Source organism: Rattus norvegicus, chromosome 1 (assembly GCF_021556685.1).
Source record: "Rattus norvegicus strain SHRSP/BbbUtx chromosome 1, alternate assembly SHRSP_T2T, whole genome shotgun sequence".
In the NCBI taxonomy this organism is placed as follows: domain Eukaryota; kingdom Metazoa; phylum Chordata; class Mammalia; order Rodentia; family Muridae; genus Rattus; species Rattus norvegicus.
Window position 1 is genome coordinate 109,208,096 of NC_141534.1, and position 25,599 is coordinate 109,233,694.

Here is a 25,599-nt window from a genome sequence, read left to right on the forward strand (position 1 = left end):
GAATGATAAAGCTTCCATTTAGCTTTTCCAACCATAATAGCCCTCATTCTACAGATCAGCAAACTTATGTGAGAATTCTGCACCTCTGGCTCCACGGCTCGTCTATCTCTATTCCACGGATCTGTTTCACTCCCTAGCTTTTAAAGAAAGCAGCCTCCATACCAACAACACAAACTACTCTGAATTCCTTAGAACTATCACATGCCCTATCTTAGTTAAGGTTTCTACTGTACTGTGACTAAAGCCAACCCTGGTAGGAAAGGGTTGAATTCATTGCATATAAAGCCCATTGTCCAGAGAAGCCAGGGTAAGAACTTGAAGTAGCAGCTGATGTTGAGGCTGCTAGCTGGCTTGCCCCTCTGACTTTACTCAGTGGGCTTTCCTACAGCACCCAGGACTACAAATCAATAACTAAGTGTATTTGTCACAACTAAACAATCTAGAACTCAGGAAATGACCACAGAATGTGTTTGGGAACCTACTGAAATTACTGTGCATTAGATATCAGTGAAAGTCCATTAATCAACTGGCCTACATAAAGCCTTACTTTACCTGGAAGGCCCCAATGTCTCTTGTAATTTCCTGGGATAAGCATCAATACAAAACCAGTACCCAATAGACTCAAGAATCTCTTTTTATTTACTTTCCCATAGTGTAGAGTTACCCTTGTAAAAGGCCAAAGGTAGCTCTGGAGAAGAATCAGAGAAAGGGTAACAGCAATACTTTTATAAGTATTACCAAGGTCCTTCCTGAGGGGAACCTGGCCAATCCTTCATTCAAGGTGTTCTGGGTCTGTAAACTGGCTCACATTTGGAAATTGATTGACTGGCCAAGACTTTTTCTGGTATGACTCAATGTCTTTCATTTGTTCAAAAAATTTTTGGTTTCCTTATATAGATCAAATATGAATGATGTATCCATCTTATGTATGTCATTCCTGGAAACATCATGATTGATTAGCCAATACTAAATGTCCATACAAGTCATCACATTGTAAAATTCACCTTCCTGTGCTTGGCCATTGTGGGCTTGGTCCACAAGAACATTGTTTTATCTACACTGCTAATTATAATATCTAAATCACTTTGTTTCTGGTGATTCAGTGCTGCCACCTGGCACTTGCTATCTTGGGGCTCAATTATATTCATTGCATTTAATTCATCCAATGGAGCAGCAGAATCTCCAACCCTAAGGTCGGGCACAAGGAAAGGGCAAGAACAAAACTCTTCAAATGTGCTGGTGCCCCTCTAACCATTTTGTGTTTTATAGGATTTGTGAAGGGCATGTATTCTGGGCCTTCCCTTTATGAAGGAGCAAGTTTTGCACAGTGTGTCCACTCTATCATTGCCATTTCCCTGAGCCTTAAAATCCCTTCATCAACACTAAGCAAGGAATATCAGGCAATTCCACCACATTTACAGCAGGTAATCTTTTGATAAATGCTTCAACCAACCATTCAACCTCTGACAATGTTTTTAATGGTGTGAATTTCCATATGAAGTCCAGAATTTCCACTCAGAGGGCCCATATCAAAAACTCAGCCTGATCTAATTTTATTTTCCTTCTACCATTATCCCACATCCTTAAAATCCATTTTCACACTAAATCCATTGACTTCTGCATGAATGAACTAGCAAAAGCTCCTTAGTATGGTAATGCATGTCCTCATAGAGTACACTTTGTACTTCCCCTCTAGAGGCCTTCTTTGCTTTGTGCCTTGTATAGGTGTAGAAGAAACTATTGATAGGCCTTGAGGAACATCAGTATTGTCTTTTCTGGCATTTTCTTCAGAGAAAGTCATGGCTCATTTATCAGGTAATAAAGGATTAATTTTCTCTTGTTTTCACAAGGCATTATTTCAAGAGATAGGACTGAGAGTACTATTCATCAGGTGAGGTAGACCTTTGAGAATCTGAGCATTCAAAGTTTTCAGTCTCATTAGGGTTCTCTCCCACATCTCCTTCCCAAGTTGTAGGATCCCATTCCTTGTCAAATAATGCTATTACTCTATGTCAGTGCTGCTGTTGTAAGACTCCCAATGTGGTCTTATCTCAGGTGAGTAACCCACAGAACACAGCTTGACAAAGAGAGCGATGCAATGGGAAGAGGTTTAATGATCCATGTACTTGGGGTTGCACATTCTCACAGGGAGAGGCAACCCCGGACTCAAAAAAACACACAACTTTTATTCTTTACAGAGGGAAGACTTCAGCAACAGGGTTAGCTGGCCTATTCTCATTGGTGGAACACAGGACACAGGCTCTTTCCAGGTATTGGCTGTCCTGCTCAAGGGACTGTTTTTGGCTTAGTTAGTCACTTTCCTCATCCAGCCCTGAAGCTGGCCTTGGAAAATCACTGGGAAGGGGATACGTTGGAAAGTTCCTTGCGGGGGGGGTTGGACAGGGTCAGGATGATATCTTGTGATTGTTCTCGGGATTTATCACAGGGAGAGGTAGGTTTTTTTTTTCTGAGAACAGTTATTTTTGCTTTGTCTTAACTTAGCCTGATTATTCTGACTGACATCTTGATTACCAAAACTTTGTCATAGCATTAGGCAACCTGACGTCAGATGTTGGTTTCTCAGAATGGTCAAAAGTTTGTCATATCACTAGGCATCCTGACGTCAGATGTATTTCTCAGAAACTTGTTTTAACAACTTTGTTTTTCACATCTATGAAACTTTATTTCTTCGCTGACATCCTCTGATGCTGAGACTTGAATTTTCACTGTAATTCAGTAAATTTTATAATGAGGTCTTCATTATGATTTTCTGCAACTCTAGACTTAATGCCTGCTGGAGATAATCTCTTCAAATTCATACTAAGAAATGTTTAGATCACTTTATTTGCATCTAGAGCTGTCAAGTACTTTCACACAGCTCATTTCTTTTATTAAGTTGTCCAGAGATACTAAGAATAGCAAGGCAGCAGAATCATTTTCTGTATTTTCCCCTAATATGTAGAAAAGTTTTGTGTATTGTGACACCTAATTCATTGCCAGTTGCAATTAATGGATCAAAACACTCAAAGACATTTTCTTATTTAAGTTTGTAATACAGTTTGCACCATAGGCCATCCATATTCTCAGAGCTCCCAGGAGAAAGACTGGGGAGGCTTCAGTAGTTGAAGGTGCTTGTGAATTAGAAGCCAATCCACATATTTAAAAGATTCATCCTTATACTTTTGCTCTACTAGAAGCATTCCTTGTACCAACTTCTGTATAATCAGGGTTCTCTAGGGTTACAGAACTTATAGGATGTCTCTGTATATTAAGGAAATTTATTGTAATGTCTGTAGTCTAAACCAATAAGTGGCAGCTGTGAATTAGAAATCAAAAAAATTTAGTAGTTACTCAGTCACACAAGGCTAGTTATTTCACCTGGTCTTCTGTACATGCTGGTATCCTTAAGAAGTAGATACCAAGAGATGTGCTGACAAGTAAATGCAGTTAGGCAAAGAAAAGTCAGTCTTCCTTATTCTGATGTCTTTTTGTAGGCCTCCAGCAGAAGGTGTGGACAAGATCAAAGGTGTGTACGATCACACCTGGATCTGTAACTTGCTTTGTTCTAGGCTGGCTTTGAACTCAGAGATATGCATGTCTCAGTATCCTAGGATTGAAGGTTTGTACTACTTCACTGGGACTAAGCTTTGCATAACCATTATGCCTCATGATCTCCATGTAAAGATCCAGGTCAGAAGCCTGTGTCTTCCAGCCTCAAGACATGGATCATAGGTATGTCCTCAATTTGGGCTTGTAGTTCATTCTAAAGGCAGTCAAATTGACAACCAGTAATTACCATCAGAAACACTAACAACAAAATAAAAGGAAGTAAGAAGCGGTGGTCATTTATATCCCTCAACATCAATGGGTTCAATTCCTCAATAAAAAGAAACATGCAGCCATTGCCTTTCTTGTCTGTACCTCCCCTGGCACCATTGGTTGTTTGTTGTGATTGACTCCCAATCCCACATCTTTGCCTTTGTCCCCTGAGACCTGTTCTAATTTGAGACAGCACTAACTGCCTTTCTGAAGGCCTGCTCTAGTCTGGGACACACAGCTGGAACTGCCTACAGAAAGGATTGCTCTAATCCAAGATACCCAGGTAAGATAACATCAGAGACAACCAGATGCTAAAAGTCAAGGGCAAGAATATAATCAAGCCTATGAAATTTGGCATCCTCAGAAATCAGTTCTCCTACCAAGCCCTGGATAAACTAACACACCTGAAGAACCTTTGTACTTTAAATTCAATCTCATGATGATGATAAGGACCTTTAAGTAAGATACAAATAATTCCCTTAAAGAAATACAGGAGAACACATAGACATCCTTGGATAGTAAATGAATAAATATCTTAAGGAAGTATAGGAAAATATAATCAAACAAGTGAAGTAATTGAACAAAAGTGTCCTAGACCTCAAAATGGAAATGGAAATAATAAATAACCACAAATGGAGGCAACTCTGGAGATGGAAAGCCTAAGAAAGAGAACAGGAACTAAAAATGCAAGTATTACCAACAGAGATGGAAGAGAGAATATCATAGTAGGTATTGATACATAGGACAAAGAAAATGCCAAGAGTAAAAGGTTCTAAGAGTGACTCTTCATAAATTCTTCCTGCTGAATATGGGTGTTGAGGTATCTTTGAAGGGGTGAATGATAAGAAAAATGGGAGAGTTGGATAGGCCTTAAGAAGGCCATGGCAACAATTAGTATTAGTCTCAGATGTCTGAGTAGTGACTAGATTCATCTGAAAATCCCTGACATCAGGAGTCCGACCAGTTCAGCATGTCTGATGATGAATCTCACCAAAGCTGTGTACTCTGCAATATACAAATCTCAAAAAAATTAAGTTTTATCAATATATACATAGATATTATATATATTATCTGTGTAGGGTTTACAGACTAGTTAGGATGAAATTCTGCTCTTTGTTTGAGAATGTGAAAGAAAGTTTTTTTATGAGCCAATTTAAGTAATTAACAAACCATAGGTATTCTTTCCTGCCGTGTGAGAGGTGGCACAAAGAATCTTTAACCTTTTTGTTTGACTCTCTTGAATCTACTTTTCCAAAGGTCTCCCTTTCTCTTTTCTGATCAATGTAACTGTGAAATGTGTGTAACCGCATTATAAGCACAAAGACATTGCCTTTCACTCAAATAACTATCCTTTGGATAGTAAGCTTTTAGCTTGACCTTTCTACAAGAAGAACAATAAAATAACTACACAATTCAAAATCACACCCATTTTGATAATTAAAACAATTCAAAACAAATGAAGTATACTAAACAAATAATGTATAAGCTAATTCTTAGTTTTTTTTTTTCTAATCTGTAATCAGGATATTTGACCCAGATTCCTGTGGAGTCAACGTTCAAAGAATATGAGTTATCCTGCAAGACTTCAATGCTTCCCTAAAACAATTGTTATCATACAATCTCCCTACTGTCCTTAAAAAACCTTTTGCTGACTGTGTAAATCTATTCTCGGGGCTGGGGATTTAGCTCAGTGGTAGAGCGCTTACCTAGGAAGCGCAAGGCCCTGGGTTCGGTCCCCAGCTCCGAAAAAAAAGAATCAAAAAAAAAAAAAAAAAAAATCTATTCTCAGGCCTATTTCCTAACCCAAAATTTCCATGGAGCACACATTCAAAGAATATAAGTTATCCTGCAGTAGTAGTTTCTTTTTAACTTTTCAAGAGCATTTTATGTTTATACCATATTTAAACAATTAAAACATACTTCTATTAACACCTGCTTATAAGTAGGCAGTTTCCACTGCTCTCTGCCTGGAGCCAGTGTATTTTTGCCTGCTTCTTTGTTTAGAATCTCTCAAGGGCTGGAGTCATGTGACCCCTCTTGGCTTCCTCATGAAGAACTACATATCAATTTCTCAAGTGATGAATTTTAAATTTCTAGTGGATTCTTGCCTAATCATGCTAAAGCCATCTGTAGCATGTAATTATTAAAAAGGCAATCCACAACAATTGTGGCTACATGCTACAAACTCAATCTCCATTCCCCAAATCCTATCCCCAAGTGGTGGTCTAACAAAGTTTCTGTGGTTCAGTGTTGCTGAACAATTTGTTACTTTCCAGGCCATCCGCTGCCTGCTAGCCCCTGTGGGATTTGCGGCTTCTGGTTCTAAACCCCTACCTTCATTAAATGAAGACTCCTGAAGGTTTATAATTTATCAACAAGATTTGTAATGGTAAATATTCAACATCCAAAATCCCCACACAAAAACTCAAAACTCAATTGATATAGGTACAAGCTGCAAACTTGGAATGTATAGATGTGTCCCACATTACTTAATCATTTATCTAATATGTCCCCAATTACTTATTGGCTTCCAGGACCACATGGTTCTGGTTCATCCCTCTCCTATAGGTTCCATCTTCTCTCCTCACCTCCATCTTTCCTTTGTCTATCTCTCTGTCTCCTCTCTAAAACTTTTAGCCCCTTGTACTTGTTCCATTGCCCAATCACAGACTCTAGCCTTCTATTTTACTTGATCTCACCTGCATACACACAATAATCAACAGAGAAGCATACAACAGATTCCCATGAACCAAGAAGGTACAGATCCTATTACATGTCATAAATACCCAAGAAGGCATAACAATATCCAGAAGCCTGAAAGATTGAAAGTATACTTACCTATGAGAAAAGAGAAAAGTAGTGCAGTCTGGTAGAGGGGAAGTGGTTAATGAGCTGGACTATAGAATTTAGAGTCAAATATGGTGGTAGCCAGAAGCCAGCTTCTGGCTACCACCATAAACATGATCCTATATCTTAATACTCAAAACAGACACTTGGTTCTTTTGGTACTGCCTGGAAACCTTGGAACAGGGTCCATTTGTGCCTCTCCTAGGTGTTTGGCTCCAGATTTATGTGAGTGCAGAAGGAAGGGACTGGATAATATAAAGGACTTTGAAATATTCGAAAGGTACCTGTGATGATGATGCTTAGATATGCTGATGGATGGCACAGTTAGTCATGTGTCTCTTTTGTCAACAGCATGGGAAATTTTTCTATTGATAGCTGGAAACCATTTTTCAAAGTTCCAGCGTCACAATGGATTTTGTCTAACATCCACAAATCCTTCTATAATTCAGGTGGAGGTTATTTCTAAATACATTCTGAAATTTAACAGTTTGTAATTGTTCTTTTGAATACAGTGTCTCAAGGTGAATCTAAATTGTACTCACTAGGGCTACAAAGTATAAAACTCATGATAGTTAGGAGAAATAAAGCATTGTTTTGTCATATTCATTTTGATTTTGTGATGGGGTGATGGGATCTGAACATTTGTAGTTCAGTTCTTGGTTATATCTTCTTGTGTGAGTTTTTTGTTCTTCATTCCTGTAGGGTGACCAACCATATAGTTTGTGGAAATTCCAAAGGCATAAAGATGGGGAGAGAGAGGCCTTTATAGGCCATCTATGAGTAACTATAGAAAGAACTAAGAAGGGACAACTAGCTTGATAGCTTGGGTAGTCCTGATTAGTCCATTATTGTACTGGTGGGAAGGATGTTAACATGCCAGTATGCATGGCACTGCAGAGATAGCTGAGAGTTCTACATTTGGATCAGTAGACACAGTTCGTGCAACAAAGCCACACCAACTCCAACAAGACCACATTTTTTCTTTATTTTTAATAGGTTATTTTATTTATTTACATTAGAAATGTTATAACCCTTCCCACTTTACCCTCCACAAATGTCCTATTCCTTCCCCCTTGCCTCTATGATGGTGCTCCCCACCCATTCACCCACACATTACCCCCTAAGTAACCAAGTATTCCCCTATTCCTTATCATGGAGCCTACACAGAACCAAGTTGCTTCCCTCCCATTGATGTCAAATAAGGCAACCCACTATTAGATATCCAGTTGAAGCTATGGGTGCCCCTATGTGTACTGTTTGGTGGTTTAGCCCTTGGGAGATCTGGAGGGTCTGGTTGGTTGATATTCTTATTATTTGTATGATGTTGCAAATGCCTTCAACTCTTTCAGTTCTTGCCCAAACTTCTCCATGGGGTCTTATACTCAGTCTGATGGTTGGCTTCAGGCATCTGCTTCTGTATTGGTCAGGCTCCGGCAGAGCATCTTGGGGGTCAGATATACCATGTTCCTTTCATCAATTGCTTCTTGGCATCAGTAATAGGGTCTGGGCTGAGTTTCTGCATATAGGATGAATCCCTAGGTGGAGCAGTCTCTGGATAGCCTTTCCTTCAACCTCTGCTCAACTGTTTGTTCCTGCATTTCATTTTTACAGGAGGAATTCTGGATTAATATATTTGAGATAAGATGGTGGCCCCATTCTTTGTATGTGGGTCATGACTATTCACTGGATATGTCCTCTACAGGTTCTATCACTGCTTTGTTGGTTATTTGGCTAAAGTCCTCACTGTTGGTTCCTGGAAACCTCTTGGGTCTCTCACACCTATAACTTTCTAGTAGCTGCACCCACTTCCCCCCCTACTACTTCATACCTTCTTTCAAATTTCTGACTCTCTGTACTTCTCCCCAATCTCCTCCTGTATCTGAACCACCCCCTTTGTCTCCTACCCCTCTGTCTTCCCCAGATCCCTCTTTAACTCTACTTCTGGAAATTACTTTCTTTGCCCTTCTGAATAGGACTGTAGCATAAAAACTTTGGACTTACTTATTTGTGTATTTCATATGGTCTGTGAGTTGTATTGTGGTTACTCTGAGCTTTTTCTGCTAATATGCACTTAATAATGAGTACATACCTACTGTATTCTTTTGTGACTGAGTTATCACCCTCAGGATGATATTTTCAAGTTCCATCTATTTCAGAACTTGAATTTTTGGCTGAAGCATTTATCAAAAAATGACCTACTGAAAACTAGCTGGAGATACCTGAGATTCCTTAATTTAGTGTTGATGTAAGGATTTTAAAGCTCAGGGAAATCACAATGCTAGAGTCAATATGCTGGGTAAAACCTAATGCTTCGTAAGGGAAAAAGGTCAAGTAACATATAAAGGGAGACCTATCAGAATCACACCAGACTTCTCGCCAGAAACTATGAAGGCCAGAAGATCCTGGACTGATGTCATACAGACCCTAAGAGAACACAAATGCCAGCCCAGGTTACTGTATCCTGCAAAACTCTCAATTAACATTGATGGAGAGACCAAGATATTCCATGACAAAACCAAATTTACACAATATCTTTCTACAAATCCAGCACTACAAAGGATAATAAATTGTAAAACCCAACATAAGGAGGCAAGCTATACCCTAGAAGAAGCAAGAAACTAATCGTCTTGGCAACAAAACAAAGAGAATGAAAGCACACAAACATAACCTCACATCCAAATATGAATATAACGGGAAGCAATAATCACTATTCCTTAATATCTCTCAATATCAATGGCCTCAACTCCCCAATAAAAAGACATAGATTAACAAACTGGATACGCAACGAGGACCCTGCATTCTGCTGCCTACAGGAAACACACCTCAGAGACAAAGACAGACACTACCTCAGAGTGAAAGGCTGGAAAACAACTTTCCAAGCAAATGGTCAGAAGAAGCAAGCTGGAGTAGCCATTCTAATATCAAATAAAATCAATTTTCAATTAAAAGTCATCAAAAAAGATAAGGAAGGACACTTCATATTCATCAAAGGAAAAATCAACCAAGATGAACTCTCAATCCTAAATATCTATGCCCCAAATACAAGGGCACCTACATACGTAAAAGAAACCTTACTAAAGCTCAAAACACACATTGCACCTCACACAATAATAGTGGGAGATTTCAACACCCCACTCTCATCAATGGACAGATCATGGAAACAGAAATTAAACAGTGATGTCGACAGACTAAGAGAAGTCATGAGCCAAATGGACTTAACGGATATTTATAGAACATTCTATCCTAAAGCAAAAGGATATACCTTCTTCTCAGCTCCTCATGGTACTTTCTCCAAAATTGACCATATAATTGGTCAAAAAACGGGCCTCAACAGGTACAGAAAGATAGAAATAATCCCATGCGTGCTATCGGACCACCACGGCCTAAAACTGGTCTTCAATAACAATAAGGGAAGAATGCCCACATATACGTGGAAATTGAACAATGCTCTACTCAATGATAACCTGGTCAAGGAAGAAATAAAGAAAGAAATTAAAAACTTTTTAGAATTTAATGAAAATGAAGATACAACATACTCAAACTTATGGGACACAATGAAAGCTGTGCTAAGAGGAAAACTCATAGCGCTGAGTGCCTGCAGAAAGAAACAGGAAAGAGCATAGGTCAGCAGCTTGACAGCACACCTAAAAGCTCTAGAACAAAAAGAAGCAAATACACCCAGGAGGAGTAGAAGGCAGGAAATAATCAAACTCAGAGCTGAAATCAACCAAGTAGAAACAAAAAGGACCATAGAAAGAATCAACAGAACCAAAAGTTGGTTCTTTGAGAAAATCAACAAGATAGATAAACCCTTAGCCAGACTAATGAGAGGACACAGAGAGTGCGTCCAAATTAACAAAATCAGAAATGAAAAGGGAGACATAACTACAGATTCGGAGGAAATTCAAAAAATCATCAGATCTTACTATAAAAACCTATATTCAACAAAATTTGAAAATCTTCAGGAAATGGACAATTTCCTAGACAGATACCAGGTATCGAAGTTAAATCAGGAACAGATAAACCAGTTAAACAACCCCATAACTCCTAAGGAAATAGAAGCAGTCATTAAAGGTCTCCCAACCAAAAAGAGCCCAGGTCCAGACGGGTTTAGTGCAGAATTCTATCAAACCTTCATAGAAGACCTCATACCAATATTATCCAAACTATTCCACAAAATTGAAACAGATGGAGCCCTACCGAATTCCTTCTACGAAGCCACAATTACTCTTATACCTAAACCACACAAAGACACAACAAAGAAAGAGAACTTCAGACCAATTTCCCTTATGAATGTCGACGCAAAAATACACAATAAAATTCTGGCAAACCGAATTCAAGAGCACATCAAAACAATCATCCACCATGATCAAGTAGGCTTCATCCCAGGCATGCAGGGATGGTTTAATATACGGAAAACCATCAACGTGATCCATTATATAAACAAACTGAAATAACAGAACCTCATGATCATTTCATTAGATGCTGAGAAAGCATTTGACAAAATTCAACACCCCTTCATGATAAAAGTCCTGGAAAGAATAGGAATTCAAGGCCCATACCTAAACATAGTAAAAGCCATATACAGCAAACCAGTTGCTAACATTAAACTAAATGGAGAGAAACTTGAAGCAATCCCACTAAAATCAGGGACTAGACAAGGCTGCCCACTCTCTCCCTACTTATTCAATATAGTTCTTGAAGTTCTAGCCAGAGCAATCAGACAACAAAAGGAGATCAAAGGGATACAGATCGGAAAAGAAGAGGTCAAAATATCACTATTTGCAGATGACATGATAGTATATTTAAGTGATCCCAAAAGTTCCACCAGAGAACTACTAAAGCTGATAAACAACTTCAGCAAAGTGGCTGGGTATAAAATTAACTCAAATAAATCAGTTGCCTTCCTCTATACAAAAGAGAAACAAACCGAGAAAGAAATTAGGGAAACAACACCCTTCATAATAGACCCAAATAATATAAAGTTCCTCGGTGTGACTTTAACCAAGCAAGTAAAAGATCTGTACAATAAGAACTTCAAGACACTGAGGAAAGAAATTGAAGAAGACCTCAGAAGATGGAAAGATCTCCCATGCTCATGGATTGGCAGGATTAATATAGTAAAAATGGCCATTTTACCAAAAGCAATCTACAGATTCAATGCAATCCCCATCAAAATACCAATCCAATTCTTCAAAGAGTTAGACAGAACAATTTGCAAATTCATCTGGAATAACAAAAAACCCAGGATAGCTAAAGCTATCCTCAACAATAAAAGGACTTCAGGGGGAATCACTATCCCTGAACTCAAGCAGTATTACAGAGCAATAGTGATAAAAACTGCATGGTATTGGTACAGAGACAGACAGATAGACCAATGGAATAGAATTGAAGACCCAGAAATGAACCCACACACCTATGGTCACTTGATTTTTGACAAAGGAGCCAAAACCATCCAATGGAAAAAAGATAGCATTTTCAGCAAATGGTGCTGGTTCAACTGGAGGTCAGCATGTAGAAGAATGCAGATCGATCCATGCTTATCACCCTGTACAAAGCTTAAGTCCAAGTGGATCAAGGACCTCCACATCAAACCAGACACACTCAAACTAATAGAAGAAAAACTAGGGAAGCATCTGGAACACATGGGCACTGGAAAAAATTTCCTGAACAAAACACCAATGGCTTATGCTCTAAGATCAAGAATCGACAAATGGGATCTCATAAAACTGCAAAGCTTCTGTAAGGCAAAGGACACTGTGGTTAGGACAAAACGGCAACCAACAGATTGGGAAAAGATCTTTACCAATCCTACAACAGATAGAGGCCTTATATCCAAAATATACAAAGAACTCAAGAAGTTAGACCGCAGGGAAACAAATAACCCTATTAAAAAATGGGGTTCAGAGCTAAACAAAGAATTCACAGCTGAGGAATGCCGAATGGCTGAGAAACACCTAAAGAAATGTTCAACATCTTTAGTCATAAGGGAAATGCAAATCAAAACAACCCTGAGATTTCACCTCACACCAGTGCGATTGGCTAAGATCAAAAACTCAGGTGACAGCAGATGCTGGCGAGGATGTGGAGAAAGAGGAACACTCCTCCATTGTTGGTGGGATTGGAGACTGGTAAAACCATTCTGGAAATCAGTCTGGAGGTTCCTCAGAAAATTGGACATTGAACTGCCGGAGGATCCAGCTATACCTCTCTTGGGCATATACCCAAAAGATGCCTCAACATATAAAAGAGACACGTGCTCCACTATGTTCATCGCAGCCTTATTTATAATAGCCAGAAAATGGAAAGAACCCAGATGCCCTTCAACAGAGGAATGGATACAGAAAATGTGGTACATCTACACAATGGAATATTACTCAGCTATCAAAAACAACGAGTTTATGAAATTCGTAGGCAAATGGTTGGAACTGGAAAATATCATCCTGAGTGAGCTAACCCAATCACAGAAAGACATACATGGTATGCACTCATTGATAAGTGGCTATTAGCCCAAATGCTTGAATTACCCTAGATCCCTAGAACAAACGAAACTCAAGACGGATGATCAAAATGTGAATGCTTCACTCCTTCTTTAAATGAGGAAAAAGAATACCCTTGGCAGGGAAGGGAGAGGGCAAAGATTAAAACAGAGACTGAAGGAACACCCATTCAGAGCCTGCCCCACATGTGGCCCATACATATACAGCCACCCAATTAGACAAGATGGATGAAGCAAAGAAGTGCAGACCGACAGGAGCCGGATGTAGATCGCTCCTGAGAGACACAGCCAGAATACAGCAAATACAGAGGCGAATGCCAGCAGCAAACCACTGAACTGAGAATAGGTCCCCTATTGAAGGAATCAGAGAAAGAACTGGAAGAGCTTGAAGGGGCTCGAGACCCCAAAAGTACAACAATGCCAAGCAACCAGAGCTTCCAGAGACTAAGCCACTACCTAAAGACTATACATGGACTGACCCTGGACTCTGACCCCATAGGTAGCAATGAATATCCTAGTAAGAGCACCAGTGGAAGGGGAAGCCCTGGGTCCTGCTAAGACTGAACCCCCAGTGAACTAGTCTATGGGGGGAGGGCGGTAATGGGGGGGGAGGGTTGGGAGGGGAACACCCATAAGGAAGGGGAGGGGGGAGGGGGATGTTTGCCCGGAAACCGGGAAAGGGAATAACACTCGAAATGTATATAAGAAATACTCAAGTTAATAAAAAAAACAAAAAACAAAAAACCTAATGCTTCACAAAGGAAAGTCCCAGAATACGTGCCCTTCACAAATCCTATAAACACAAAATGCTGAGAGGGGCAACATCACATTAGAAGAGTTTTGTTCTATCCCTTTTCCTTGTGCCAGACCTTAGGGTTGGAGATTTTGCTGCTCAATTGGATGAATTAAATGCAATAGGTTTAAATGATCCCTGATTTAGAAAGTTCAAGGTGGCAGCACTGAATCACCAGAGAAAAGAGAATCTTACTTATTATAATGGGCAGTGTAGATTAAAAAAATTCATCATGACCAAACCCATAATGATCATGACAGGAAATTTGAGTTTTATAATATCATAACTTGTATGGACCTTTGGTAATGGATAGCTAATCAATCATGATTTTTCTAGGAAAGAAATAGATAAGAAGCCTACAGCACTTCTGTTTTATCTGTAAAAGTACCCAGAAAAATTTTCAAACAAACGAAAGTAAGGCTACCCTCTGGTTTACTTCTGTGTGGGAGCAGAGCCTCTGCTCTGGATCCCCACACAATAAACACACATTCCAATCACGGCTCTATTCTCCAGGTGTTCCGCATTATCCAGGATAATAGGTGAGACTCCAAATACCACCCCAATGTCTGGCATAACTGGGACCCCCAAAGCCCTGAGACAGATAACCCACGAAGCTGGAGACAAGAGTCCCCTCCAGTTTGCACCTATACCAGGATCAGAGGTTCTGCTCTGAATTCCCACCCAATTAGCATACACCATAGAACACCACAGGTGTTCTAATACATCAAGGATCAGAGTTGTAGCTCAACTCCCAGGGGTTCTGTCACATCCAGGGTCATAGGATCATAGAATCAAAGGATGACAGGGGTGTCAAGCTTCAGTCCGAGACAACAAGTCCAGTTAACAACAGAGATAAAAGATGATGAGCAGAAAACAAATTCCTCCTGTCACATAATAATTAGAACACCAAATGCACAAAACAAAGAAAGAATATTAAAAGTAGTAAGGGATATTCATTGTTACCTATGAGGTTGGAGCCCAGGGTCAGTCCATATATAGTCTTTAGGTAGCGGCTTACTCCCTGGAAGCTCTGGTTGGTTGGCATTGTTGTTCATATGGGGTCTCAAGCCCCTTCAAGCTCTTTCAGTCCTTTATAAGACTCCTTCAACAGGGGTCCTGTTCTCATTCCAGTTAAAACCTTGTTTTTATAACTTTGTTTCTCATATCTATGAAACTTTGAAACTTTATTTCTTCAATCCAAAATATGCAAAGAACTCAGAAAGGTAGACTCCAGAGAATCACATGGAGTCCAGAGCTAAACAGAGAATTCTCAACTGAGTTATCTCAGAATAGTTGAGAAGTACTTAATGAAATGTTCAACGTCTTTACTCATTAGGGAAATGCAAATCAAAATGACCCCGAGTTTCCACCTCACACCAATCAGAATGGCTAAGATCAGTAACACAAAAGACAGCAAATGCTGGCAAGGATGTGAAAAGACAGCAACACTCTTCCATTGCTGGTGAGACTGTAAGCTAGTAATACCACTTTGCAAATCAATCTGGCAGTTCCTTAGAAAATTGGGAATAGTTTTACCATAGGACCCAGCTATATGATTCCCGGGCATATACTCAAAGATGATCCAATATACAACAAGGATGCATGCTCTACTATGTTCATAGCAGACAATTATAATACCAGGAAGCTGGGAAGAACCCAGATGTCCTTCAACAGAGAAATGGATAAAAAATGTGGTACATCTACAGAATGGAGTACTACTCAGCTATTAAAAACAATGACATCATGAAATTATTAGGTACATGAACAGAACTTGCAAATATCATCCTGAGTGAGGTAACCCAATCACAAAAGAACACACATGGTATGCACTCACTGATATACCCAAGATCCAAACCAAAATGTGGATGCTTCAGACCTTCTTAGAAGAGGCAATAAACATACTGACAGGAGGAAATATGGAGACAAACATACTGACAGGAGGAAATATGGAGACCAACAGTCACAGGAGGAAATAAGTGTGGAGCAGAGAATGAAAGGCCATCCAGAGACTGCCCCACATGGGATGTATCTCATATACAGCTAGCAAACCTAGACAATATTGAGAATGCCAAGAAGTGCATGTAGACAGGAGCCAGATGTAGCTCTCTGCAGAAGGCTCTGACAGAGCCTTAAAAATACAGAGGTTGAAGCTCACAGGCAATCATTGAATGAGAATTGGATCCCCAAGGGAGGAGTTAGAGAAGAATGAAGGAGCTGAAGGGGTTTGCATCTCCAGAAGAACACAGTATCAACCAACAAGATACCCCAGAGCTCCCAGGAACAAAACCACCATCCCAAGAGAACATGGAATTGGACCTATGGTTGCATCCACATATGTAGCAGAGGATGAACCTGTCGGGCATCAATGGAAGGAGAATTCCTGCGGTCTGTCAAGGCTTGATGTCCCAATGTAGGGACTGTCAGGGTGGAGATTTGGGAGGGAGTTGGGGAGAGGATGGGTGAGGGAGCACCCTCATAGAAGCAGGGGTTGGGCCTGGGATAGTGGGTTTCCGGAGGTGAACCAGGTAATGGAATAACATTAAATCTGTAAATAAAAAATTCAGTTAAAGAAAAAGAAATTAAACATCTTCAATAAATGGTGCTTGTCTATCGGGCCTAAGTTTTCATGCCCAGAATGCCTCAAGATCTCCAAGTCAAGATCCAGTCAAAAGCCTGTCCCTTCAAGCCTCAAGATCTGGATCATTTGACCTTCATGGCCATGTCTTTCTTTAGGTTAGGGAAATTTTCTTCCGTGATTTTTGTTGAAGACGTTTTCTGGCCTTCGAACTGGGATTCTTCACCCTCTTTTATTACAATTATTCTTAGGTGTGTTCTGTTCATCCAAATATCCTGGATGTTTTGGTTAGGACCTTTTATAATTGGCATTTTCTTTTACCTATATATCCATACCTACTATGATATTCTCTCTTCCATCTCTTCTATTGCTAAAACCTGCATTTGTACTTCCTGTTCTCTTTCCTAGGTTTTCCATCTCCAGGGCTGCCTACTTTTGTGGTTTATTTACTGTTTCTATTTCTATTTTGAGGTCTTAGATCTTTTTATTCAAATCCTTCATGTGTTTGTATTTTCCTTACGTCTTTAAGAGATTTACTCATGTCCTGTTGAAGGACCTCCATGTGTTCTCCTGCATATCTTTAAGGGAATTATTTGTGTCTTAATTAAAGGTCTTTATCATCTTCATAAGATGGAATTTAATGTAGGAGGGTCTCCTCCGGTGTGTTAGCTTATCCAGGGCTTGCTGTGATAGGAGAAGTGGGTTCTGAGGATGCCAAATTGCATAGGCTTCTGTTGATTATATTCTTACATTGGACTTTTAGCATTTGGCTGTCTCTGATGAGAACTTAGCTGAGCATCTTGGATTGGAGTGTGAAGCTCAAGTTGATCCTCTTCCAGGACTTCTGAAATGAGACTCATTGAGGTGATGATCAATGCAAAAGCAAGAGGAGTTTAACCATTCTGACATGTCAGGCCATTCCACTTCAAGGGGAAACAACCTTAAGCAGTCTCTAACAGGGAGTTATATACCTTGCAAACAATCGAGGCACAATTTTTCATTTGGGGCAGAGTTTGCACAATGGTAACTAGGCACAGTATTATGCTCATTTGGTGAAGCAAAACAATTTTCAGATATAAGACATTCACAATGAGGGATGAGTTGGAAGCCACAGGAGGGTTTGTGTGACAGTTTGACTTGCAGCTGTTCCAGAAACTAAACCTGCTTTTTTTCTTTTTTTCTTTTTGGAATGGAGGGGTTCTTGTGCTTGGAGTTTTGTGGTGTAAATTTTACCACTGGTCCCTGATTGGCACCAACTCTGGCTCTTTTAGGAGCAATCCTTTTTCGAGGCAGTTCCAGCTGTGTCAAGTTGACAACCAAAATCTGGCATCATATCTTCTTTGAGACTCTATATTATCTCAGCCAGAATCCTGACATCAAGGTATGAAATGACAAAAAATGATGGTGAGGAAATGAAAAAGAGAAATGTTAATTCCCTGTTGGTGGTGGGAATGCAAACTGCCCACCATTATGATAATCAGTGTGGTGATTCTTCCCAAACCAGTGATAGACTGCTGTAGTATCCAAAAATACCAAGTGTGGAAATAGATATGCTGTGCTTTATGAAATGTCACAGAGAAGACAAACCTCGTATCACACAATAATCAAAACACAAAATATACGGACCAAAAAAAGTAATATGGAAAGCTGGAAGGGGAAAAGGTAAGATAACATACCTTGACCTGGATATTCTAACACAAGCAATGGTGAAGAATCTGAACTACACCTGATTTCTCGACAGAGATTGTAAAAGGCGGAAGGACCTGTACAGATATCTTGCCGTCTCTGAAAAGAACAGATGCCAACCTAGACTACTATACCCAGCAAAACGTTCAATCAACACAGATGGAGAAAATGAGATGTTGAAAGCAAGATTCAAATTTAAACAATATCTATCCATAAATCTAGAGCCTAGAGCAAATACTAGAATGAAACTCTTAGCCAAAACTGGGGAGGTCTGCCTCCAACAAAAGACAGTAATTAAGTAATTCAAATGAGCAAAAGCAAGATAAACACACATGAAAACACACTGAGAGCACTGTAAGTAGTCAGGGTTTTATAGAGTCATTATTAGGGAGATTTATTGCAATGACTTACAGTCTGTAGTCCAATTAATCCAACAATGGGCAGCTGTGGATGGGAAGTCCAAAAATCTAGTAGTTGCTCAGTCCCACAAGGCTAGTTGTTTCACCTGGTCTTCTGGTGAAAATCCTGCAATCCTGAAGAAGCAGGTTCCAACAGATGCTCTGACAGGTGAAAATGAGTGAGTCTTCCTTTTTCCAATGTCCTTATATAGGTCTCCAGCATAAGGTGTGGCCAAGATTAAAGGCGGGGCCACTTCACCTAGATCTGGACTGGCCTTTACCTCAAAGATCTGATTGACTCAGTCTCCTGGGATTAAAGGTGAGTACTATCTGGCCTGGGGCTAAGTTTTTCATGGCCACTACTCTCCTATGTCTTTAGGTCTAGGTCTTGGACAGAAGGCTGTGTTTACCAGCTTCAGGATCTGGATCACAGCTATGCTCTCCAATTCTGTACTATAGATCATTCCAGATGTAGTCAAGTTGACAACCAAGAACAGCCATCATAATCTACCCCTTGCCAACATCACAAAAACATTCTTCAAATCCAAATGAATCAGTAACCATGTCATAAATACAACAAACATGATTTAACCCTACCTTGTACAATCACAAATGCATTGTAAATTTATCATAAATCAATGTCCCTTGGGAGCATCATTTCAGTATATCCACCTAAATACTGATTTGTATCCTGTTCAATTGATGCTAACAAAAATGGAATAAAGCACAAATATCTACACAAGTATGTTCTTGTTTTTGAAATTTTATTTTTCTTGGATATTTTATGTATTTACATGTCAAATGTTATCCCCTTTCTCCTCGCCTCTCTACCTCATCTCCCCCACCTGCTTCTATGAGTATGCTCCCACTCCCAACTCAACACCCTGGCATGACCCAACATTGGGGAAAAAGCCTTCACAGGACCAATGGCTTTTCCTGCTATTGATGCAGGACAATGACATCATCTGCTACAAATGTGGCTAGAGTCATGGGTCCCTCAATGTGTACCCACTGGTTGGAGGTTTAGTCCCTGGAAGCTCTGGTGTGGCCTTGTTGGTTGATCCTGTTGTTTTTCCTATGGTATTGTAAACCCTATCAGCTCTTTCAGGCTTTTCTCTAACTCCTCCAATGGAGTCCCCTTATTCATTCCAATGGGTAGCTGCAAGCATGCTCATCTGTGTCAGGAGGGCTCTGGCAGAGACTCTCAGGAGACACCCATAATTGGCTCCTGTCAGCAAGCACTACTTGGCATAAGCAATAGGGACTGGGTCTGGTGCTGCTGCTGATTAGATGGACAGTCTCTGGATGACCTTTTCTTCACTTCCTGCTCCATACTTTGTCCATGCGTTTCCTCCTGTGAGTATTTTGTTCTCCCTTCTAGGAAGAAACGATGCATCTACAATTCCGTCCTCCTACTACATGGGTTTCATATGATCTGTGAACTCTTTCTTAGGTAGTCAAGCTACCTAAGAAAGTCCCTTCTTTTCATAAGTATATCCATCATAGGGAATACTTCCTGAGGCTATAGGTGCATGCATGGCAGCAGATTCCATTGCAACAGAAGTAGAAACCAAAGAACATGGGCAATTTCTTCCTGTAACTTGCTTGTGCTTCATGACATGTTCATGTCCAATTTCATATATGCCACTTCCATTTTTATAAGAGCCTACTGCTCTGCATCTCATGCTTTATCACATGGAGAGACCTATAACGCACAGCTTATGAGGTGCAATTAAGGTCACTTGGTAACTTTGGTGTACTATTGTCAAATGTTTAGTTTCAACTAAGGCCCTGTAACAAGCCAAGAACAGTTTTTCAAAAGGATAATAATTGTCTGCAGGTACTAGTAGTGCCTTTCTACAAAATTCCGAAGGGCTCCTCTGTGATTCACCTATAGAGGCCCACCAAGAACTCCAACAAGTATCTCTATTTGCCACCTACACCTCAAGTACTGGATTAGCTGAATCATAGGTTCCAATGGTAGATCAGCCTACACAACAGGCTAGACCTTTTGAAGAGCCATCTATTGTTCCAAGCCCCAAACAAAGGGAGCAACTTTCTGAATCGCTTGGTAAATGGACTTGCATAACACACCAAAATGAGGAATGTGCTGTCTCCCAAATCCAAATAGACCCATTAAATGTTGTGCTTCTTTGTTGGTGTTGGGACAGGCCAGGTGCATTAACTCATCCTTCACCTAAAAAGGAATATCTTTCCATGCCCACACCACTGGACTCCTAAGAATTTGGCTGAGGTAGGCTGTCCTTGAATTTGGGTTGGAATATTTTCCCCACTCTCTGACGTGCATATGTGTTACCAGTGAGCCCAAAGTTGTTGCTAATGCCTGCTGACTTGGGCCAGTGAGCCTAATGTCATCAACATAGGGCACCAATGTGATATTTTGTGGAAGAGATACATGATCAAGATTCCTACACACAAGGGCTAGTCCAAAGTCTTTTGGAACATACATAGCAGAGGACTGCCTGGGTTGGCTTCAGTGGGAGATGTGCCTAATCCTCCAGAGACTTGAGGTCCCAGGGAAGGGGGATGCAGGTTGGGGCAGGGACAGGGGCAGCACCCTCTAAGAAACAACTGGGAGTAGTAATGGGATGAGGAACTTTCCTTGGGAATGGAGAGGGGTGTAATGGCTGAAATGTAAATGGATAAAGTAATTTTAAACTGTTATCTGTATTAAGTGTGCGACTGTAAGGGAGCATTCACTGGCAACTATGGCACCTGCAGAGGATAGAAGAGAGTGGAGGGTGTTCTGAAACTAGGGATACAGGTAGTTGAGAACTGCCCTCCACTCATTCTGTGAAACAAACTCCAGTCTTCAGTAATGGCAGCAAGTGTTCCTAACAAGGAAGACATCTCTCTAGCCCCATCTAAACCTTTATTTTTAAAGATGCACTAATAGCAGAGATATTTGAGGCAACAAAAAATGATTTGGGAATGACCAACATACCCATAGAGGTATAAAGAAACAGTATCTCAATTGGATTTGGAGTCATTAGACATTCTCATTTCGGCACATTGTTGAAATATTTCCTTAGACCTGTGCATGTCGATTTCTGATAATCTTTGGTTCACATGATAAAATACTATAGCATCTAAAGTTGAAATGTCAATTTACAAAAGAATATAATTGGAATGTCTGGTACAAAGTCTATGAGTTACAGAAAATAATATGAACATGACAAAAGTTTTGTCACAAGAATAAAGACAACTTTTGAAACCACTTAAAATGTTCAACGGTTATTAAATAATCCCTAGAAATAGATCATCAGGACAAAGGGAAAGTGGAAAAAATGCATGTCTTTGGGCGAATAACCAAGGCAGTGTATAGGGAACAATGGAAAAAAGTCAATTTCAAATTTCCTGTATAGCTGGATGATGAAGCTATACATTGACATGATATTTAAATAACTGGAATTTTTAAAGAGCATTGGATTTTTAAAGTTAGATTGTGTTTTATAGTATGCTATTTTGAGGAAAAAGGAAGAAAAGTTTATGGTTCAATAGTGCTGTGTCCTTCAAATAGAAGAGGTTGGAATGTTCTGGCTAGCTTCGAGTTCCAACCGTGACACAGCTGAAATTCATGTAAGAGGAGAAATCACAAATGAAGAATAGCATAGATTACCTTGGCCTCTGGAAGTAGTTTGGGGGAATTATGTTGAACATGAGTTAATTCAAGAAAGCATAGCCCACAGTAGGTTGCACCAGAAAGCTAGCTGAGTAAGACCTGTAATCAATGCAGAGGGAGCCAGAAGCTGTGTTTGCAGTAATTACTGATCCATGTGATGCTCGAGTTCCTGACATGACCTTCCTCAGTGATGGCCTCTATACTGAGAATATAAGCCAGGTAGCAAAATTTCTCTCCTTCGTTGTTTGTGGGGGAAAATGTTTTCCCTCGCAACAGAAAAGGAAACTAGAACATTATACAAATTAAGAGATATTTATTAATTCAGAGACATAGTCTATGATATATACAAGGGAAAGTACACTACAAAAGTGGATCTATTATATCCTTATACTATGAAGACAAAGTCTGTAGAGAAGATAAATAGGTATAAAACATAATTTTCATTTAATCTCTATCAAGTTCAGTGACCCATGAAAAGCAGTTATGTCTTCAAGTGTCCTGATCTTCTGCAGAAGAAGGGGCTTGTCAAAAGTGGGAACAGTCCTTGACCCACACCTCTTCCAGTGGGTCACATATCAAGGGGATGCAGTGAAGCTTCATTAGAAGGACAGTAGGAGAGTTCCAGGCAGTATTTCTATAAAAATTGGGGTTGTATTAATCGAATTTCATGGGAATGGTTAACTTCCCAACTGACTCAACCCTGGGTCATCAGTTCAACAGGCTTGGTGAAATGCACCACAGGGATCAGGGCAAATTTCTCTTGTAAAGTCGCTTGTGTCTGTTTAAAGCCATTCGGAGCTATTGCACTAGGGTATACTGCTCTGTACTCGTTCTCCTACAACTTCTTCAAGTTCTTCACCTTCTTCCTCAGGGATATTTTGCATGGCTCTGTGCAGTAGCAGCCTGAGAGTCCCACACTGGAATCTACAGTGCCTAATTGAGCCAACAAGTAAGCAAATGATGGGGTTGGCACAGCTGTTAATGTAGGACAGGAGGAGAATTGTCTCATGGAAAGAATTACAAGGCATAATATAATAAACTTCTGTAGTCCAGTATAAGAGGTAGAAGATAATTCCGAAGGGAAAGCCACAGATCACCAAGACCAGTGCTGTGAGCACAATGGTCACATGCAGCTTGGTCACAGGAGTCCGCTGTGAACCGCAGAAGATCCTGACCAGTAGGACTTGAATGGATCGAGAAAGAACAGCAAATAAAACAAGTAACCATGCAACTATGATGAAATCAAGTTTCCAACACACATCTTGGTTATAAGTACTACCCAGGAATCCACAACTTTTTCCTTCCAGGAGGCTCAAGAGCAGGGCCAAACCCCAGAGCCCAGTACAAATGACAGTTGTTGTGTGTTTTAGGCGCTGGCCCTGATACCAATAGGGCCAAATGCCAGACAACCAGTACTCAGCACTAATGGCTGTGACCATGCTCACACCTGCAAGGTAAGCAAGTGTGGACAGAGTGTAGAACAACAATGGGATGTGGATGTGAACGGAGTGAAAAAGGACAATGATCTTTTCCAGGGAAAATGCAGTGTGAGTGCAGAGGAAGAGGAAGTTTGCCCCAGCCAGGTTGAGGATGTAGACAGAGAAGACATTCCTGCGCATGCGGAAAGCCAGAAGCCACAGAACCATGGCATTTCCTGCCAGGCCAAAGAAGGCAATGATGATGGAAAGCAAAATCATGACTCGGGACTCGATGACACAAGGTGAAGTTTCTGTGTGGTAGCTTCCATTCAGTTGGATGAGGTCAGCCTCCGGGTCTGGGATGCTTGAGTCCATGCTGGGAACACTCCTGGAAAGAAACACAGGACATAAGCTCATGCTTTGCACTCTCTGATTCTCAGGAACTCCCTGATATCTATATATGTACATAAAAGCTGACCTGGTTCATAAGGACAGAAAACAGGCTTACAGAGCTTAAGAAATTTATCAAAGCCAGCATTCCTGGAGAATTCTTTTAAATGTAGTGTGAATTTATTTGGAGTATGAACAATCTGTAGGGGTTTGAATAGAATGGTCTCCATTAATCCAAATTTGAAAGTGTGATCACTGGTTTGTGGAGGTGTCGGAGAAGACTTTGCTTTCAGAAAAGCTCACACCACACTCAGTCTCCTCTTCTATCTCTATGTGTAACTTTTGGAAATGTTCTAAGCTCTTAATTACTGCAACAGAAATACACCTGTCAGCTTGCTGCTTTGCTCTCAGTGTATGCGGTCATAGATTCATCCTTTGAGACAGCAAGCGAGGCCCATAGTACATGGTTTTGGTTATTAATTTCCATCGTCATGGTGTCTGTTCACGGCAATAGAACAGTAAGCAAGACAGAACCTCAAGTTCTGTCACAAGTCACACTGTCTCACCTACAGTATCTTTGAAGCCAGAAGCATGACCAAATATGCTCTTGGTTCAAGTATAAGGGAGTCTATCAATTCTTAAAATAGGGAAATAATGAATTAGAAATAGGAAGGGTTATTAAGATTAGTGTGAAAACAACCACATGTTTATGCTACCATGAGCAGGTCACTTGGATTTCTAATTTGAAAGCGGAATAATAAGTCCTTGAGATCATTAAGCAATTTTCTGTTGTATGTTGCTATATCAGAAGTGTCCTTCTGTCTATACTGACAGAAAGAGAATATAAAATATTCACTAATGGATAGGTGAATCACTAGGACAAGATTGTCTGCAAATATTGAGAGTTTATTCTGCAAATATTTTAGGACAAACAGTACCATAAAATACATAGAAATATCATTGCTAATTAATGATAATTATGAATCATATTGTTAAAAGACTTAAAGGTAGCTTTGTGGTACGTATTTTGATGAACCTTCTTTTAAACCATCCCTAAGGTACTTACAGATTCTGAAAAAAAGAGAATTTACACAGTGCCCTCACAGCTCCTGAGATAAAATTTGTATTTTGGCAAACTTTTTAAAGATATAAAAAGAATGGAGAGTATTTTTAGAGCAAAGTATCCTTAATTAGCCCTTGTAATTTTAAAGATATCAGAGAAAACCAAGAAAAGGAGCATGTTGTAAACATAAGTAACTTGCACTGGGAAGCATTACTTTTAAGGTGAATGAGAAAGAAAAAGCATCCAAAGGATTGTGGAAGAGACCAGAGCAGAAAGAAAAGAAATCAGGCAGGACATGGCCAATGAAAAGGAAGTAGGTGAGGAAGAATTAGAAGGTACAGCATAGTGGTAGAAATCATAGCAGAGATAGCAAAGAGAGAGGGAGAGAGAGGGAAAGAGAGAGTGAGAGAGAGAGAGAGAGAGAGAGAGAGGGAGACAGAGAGAGAGAGAGAGAGAGAGAGAGAGAGA

General features: G+C 40.0%; 1 protein-coding gene across 1 annotated transcript; it reads right to left on the minus strand.

Moving 5' to 3' along the window:
• Positions 1 to 23,066: 23,066 nt before the first annotated feature.
• Positions 23,067 to 24,053, minus strand: LOC100361204 (mas-related G-protein coupled receptor member B8-like). The gene is given in 1 exon segment (NM_001409239.1): positions 23,067 to 24,053. A coding segment is annotated over 1 exon segment (987 nt).
• Positions 24,054 to 25,599: the final 1,546 nt, after the last annotated feature.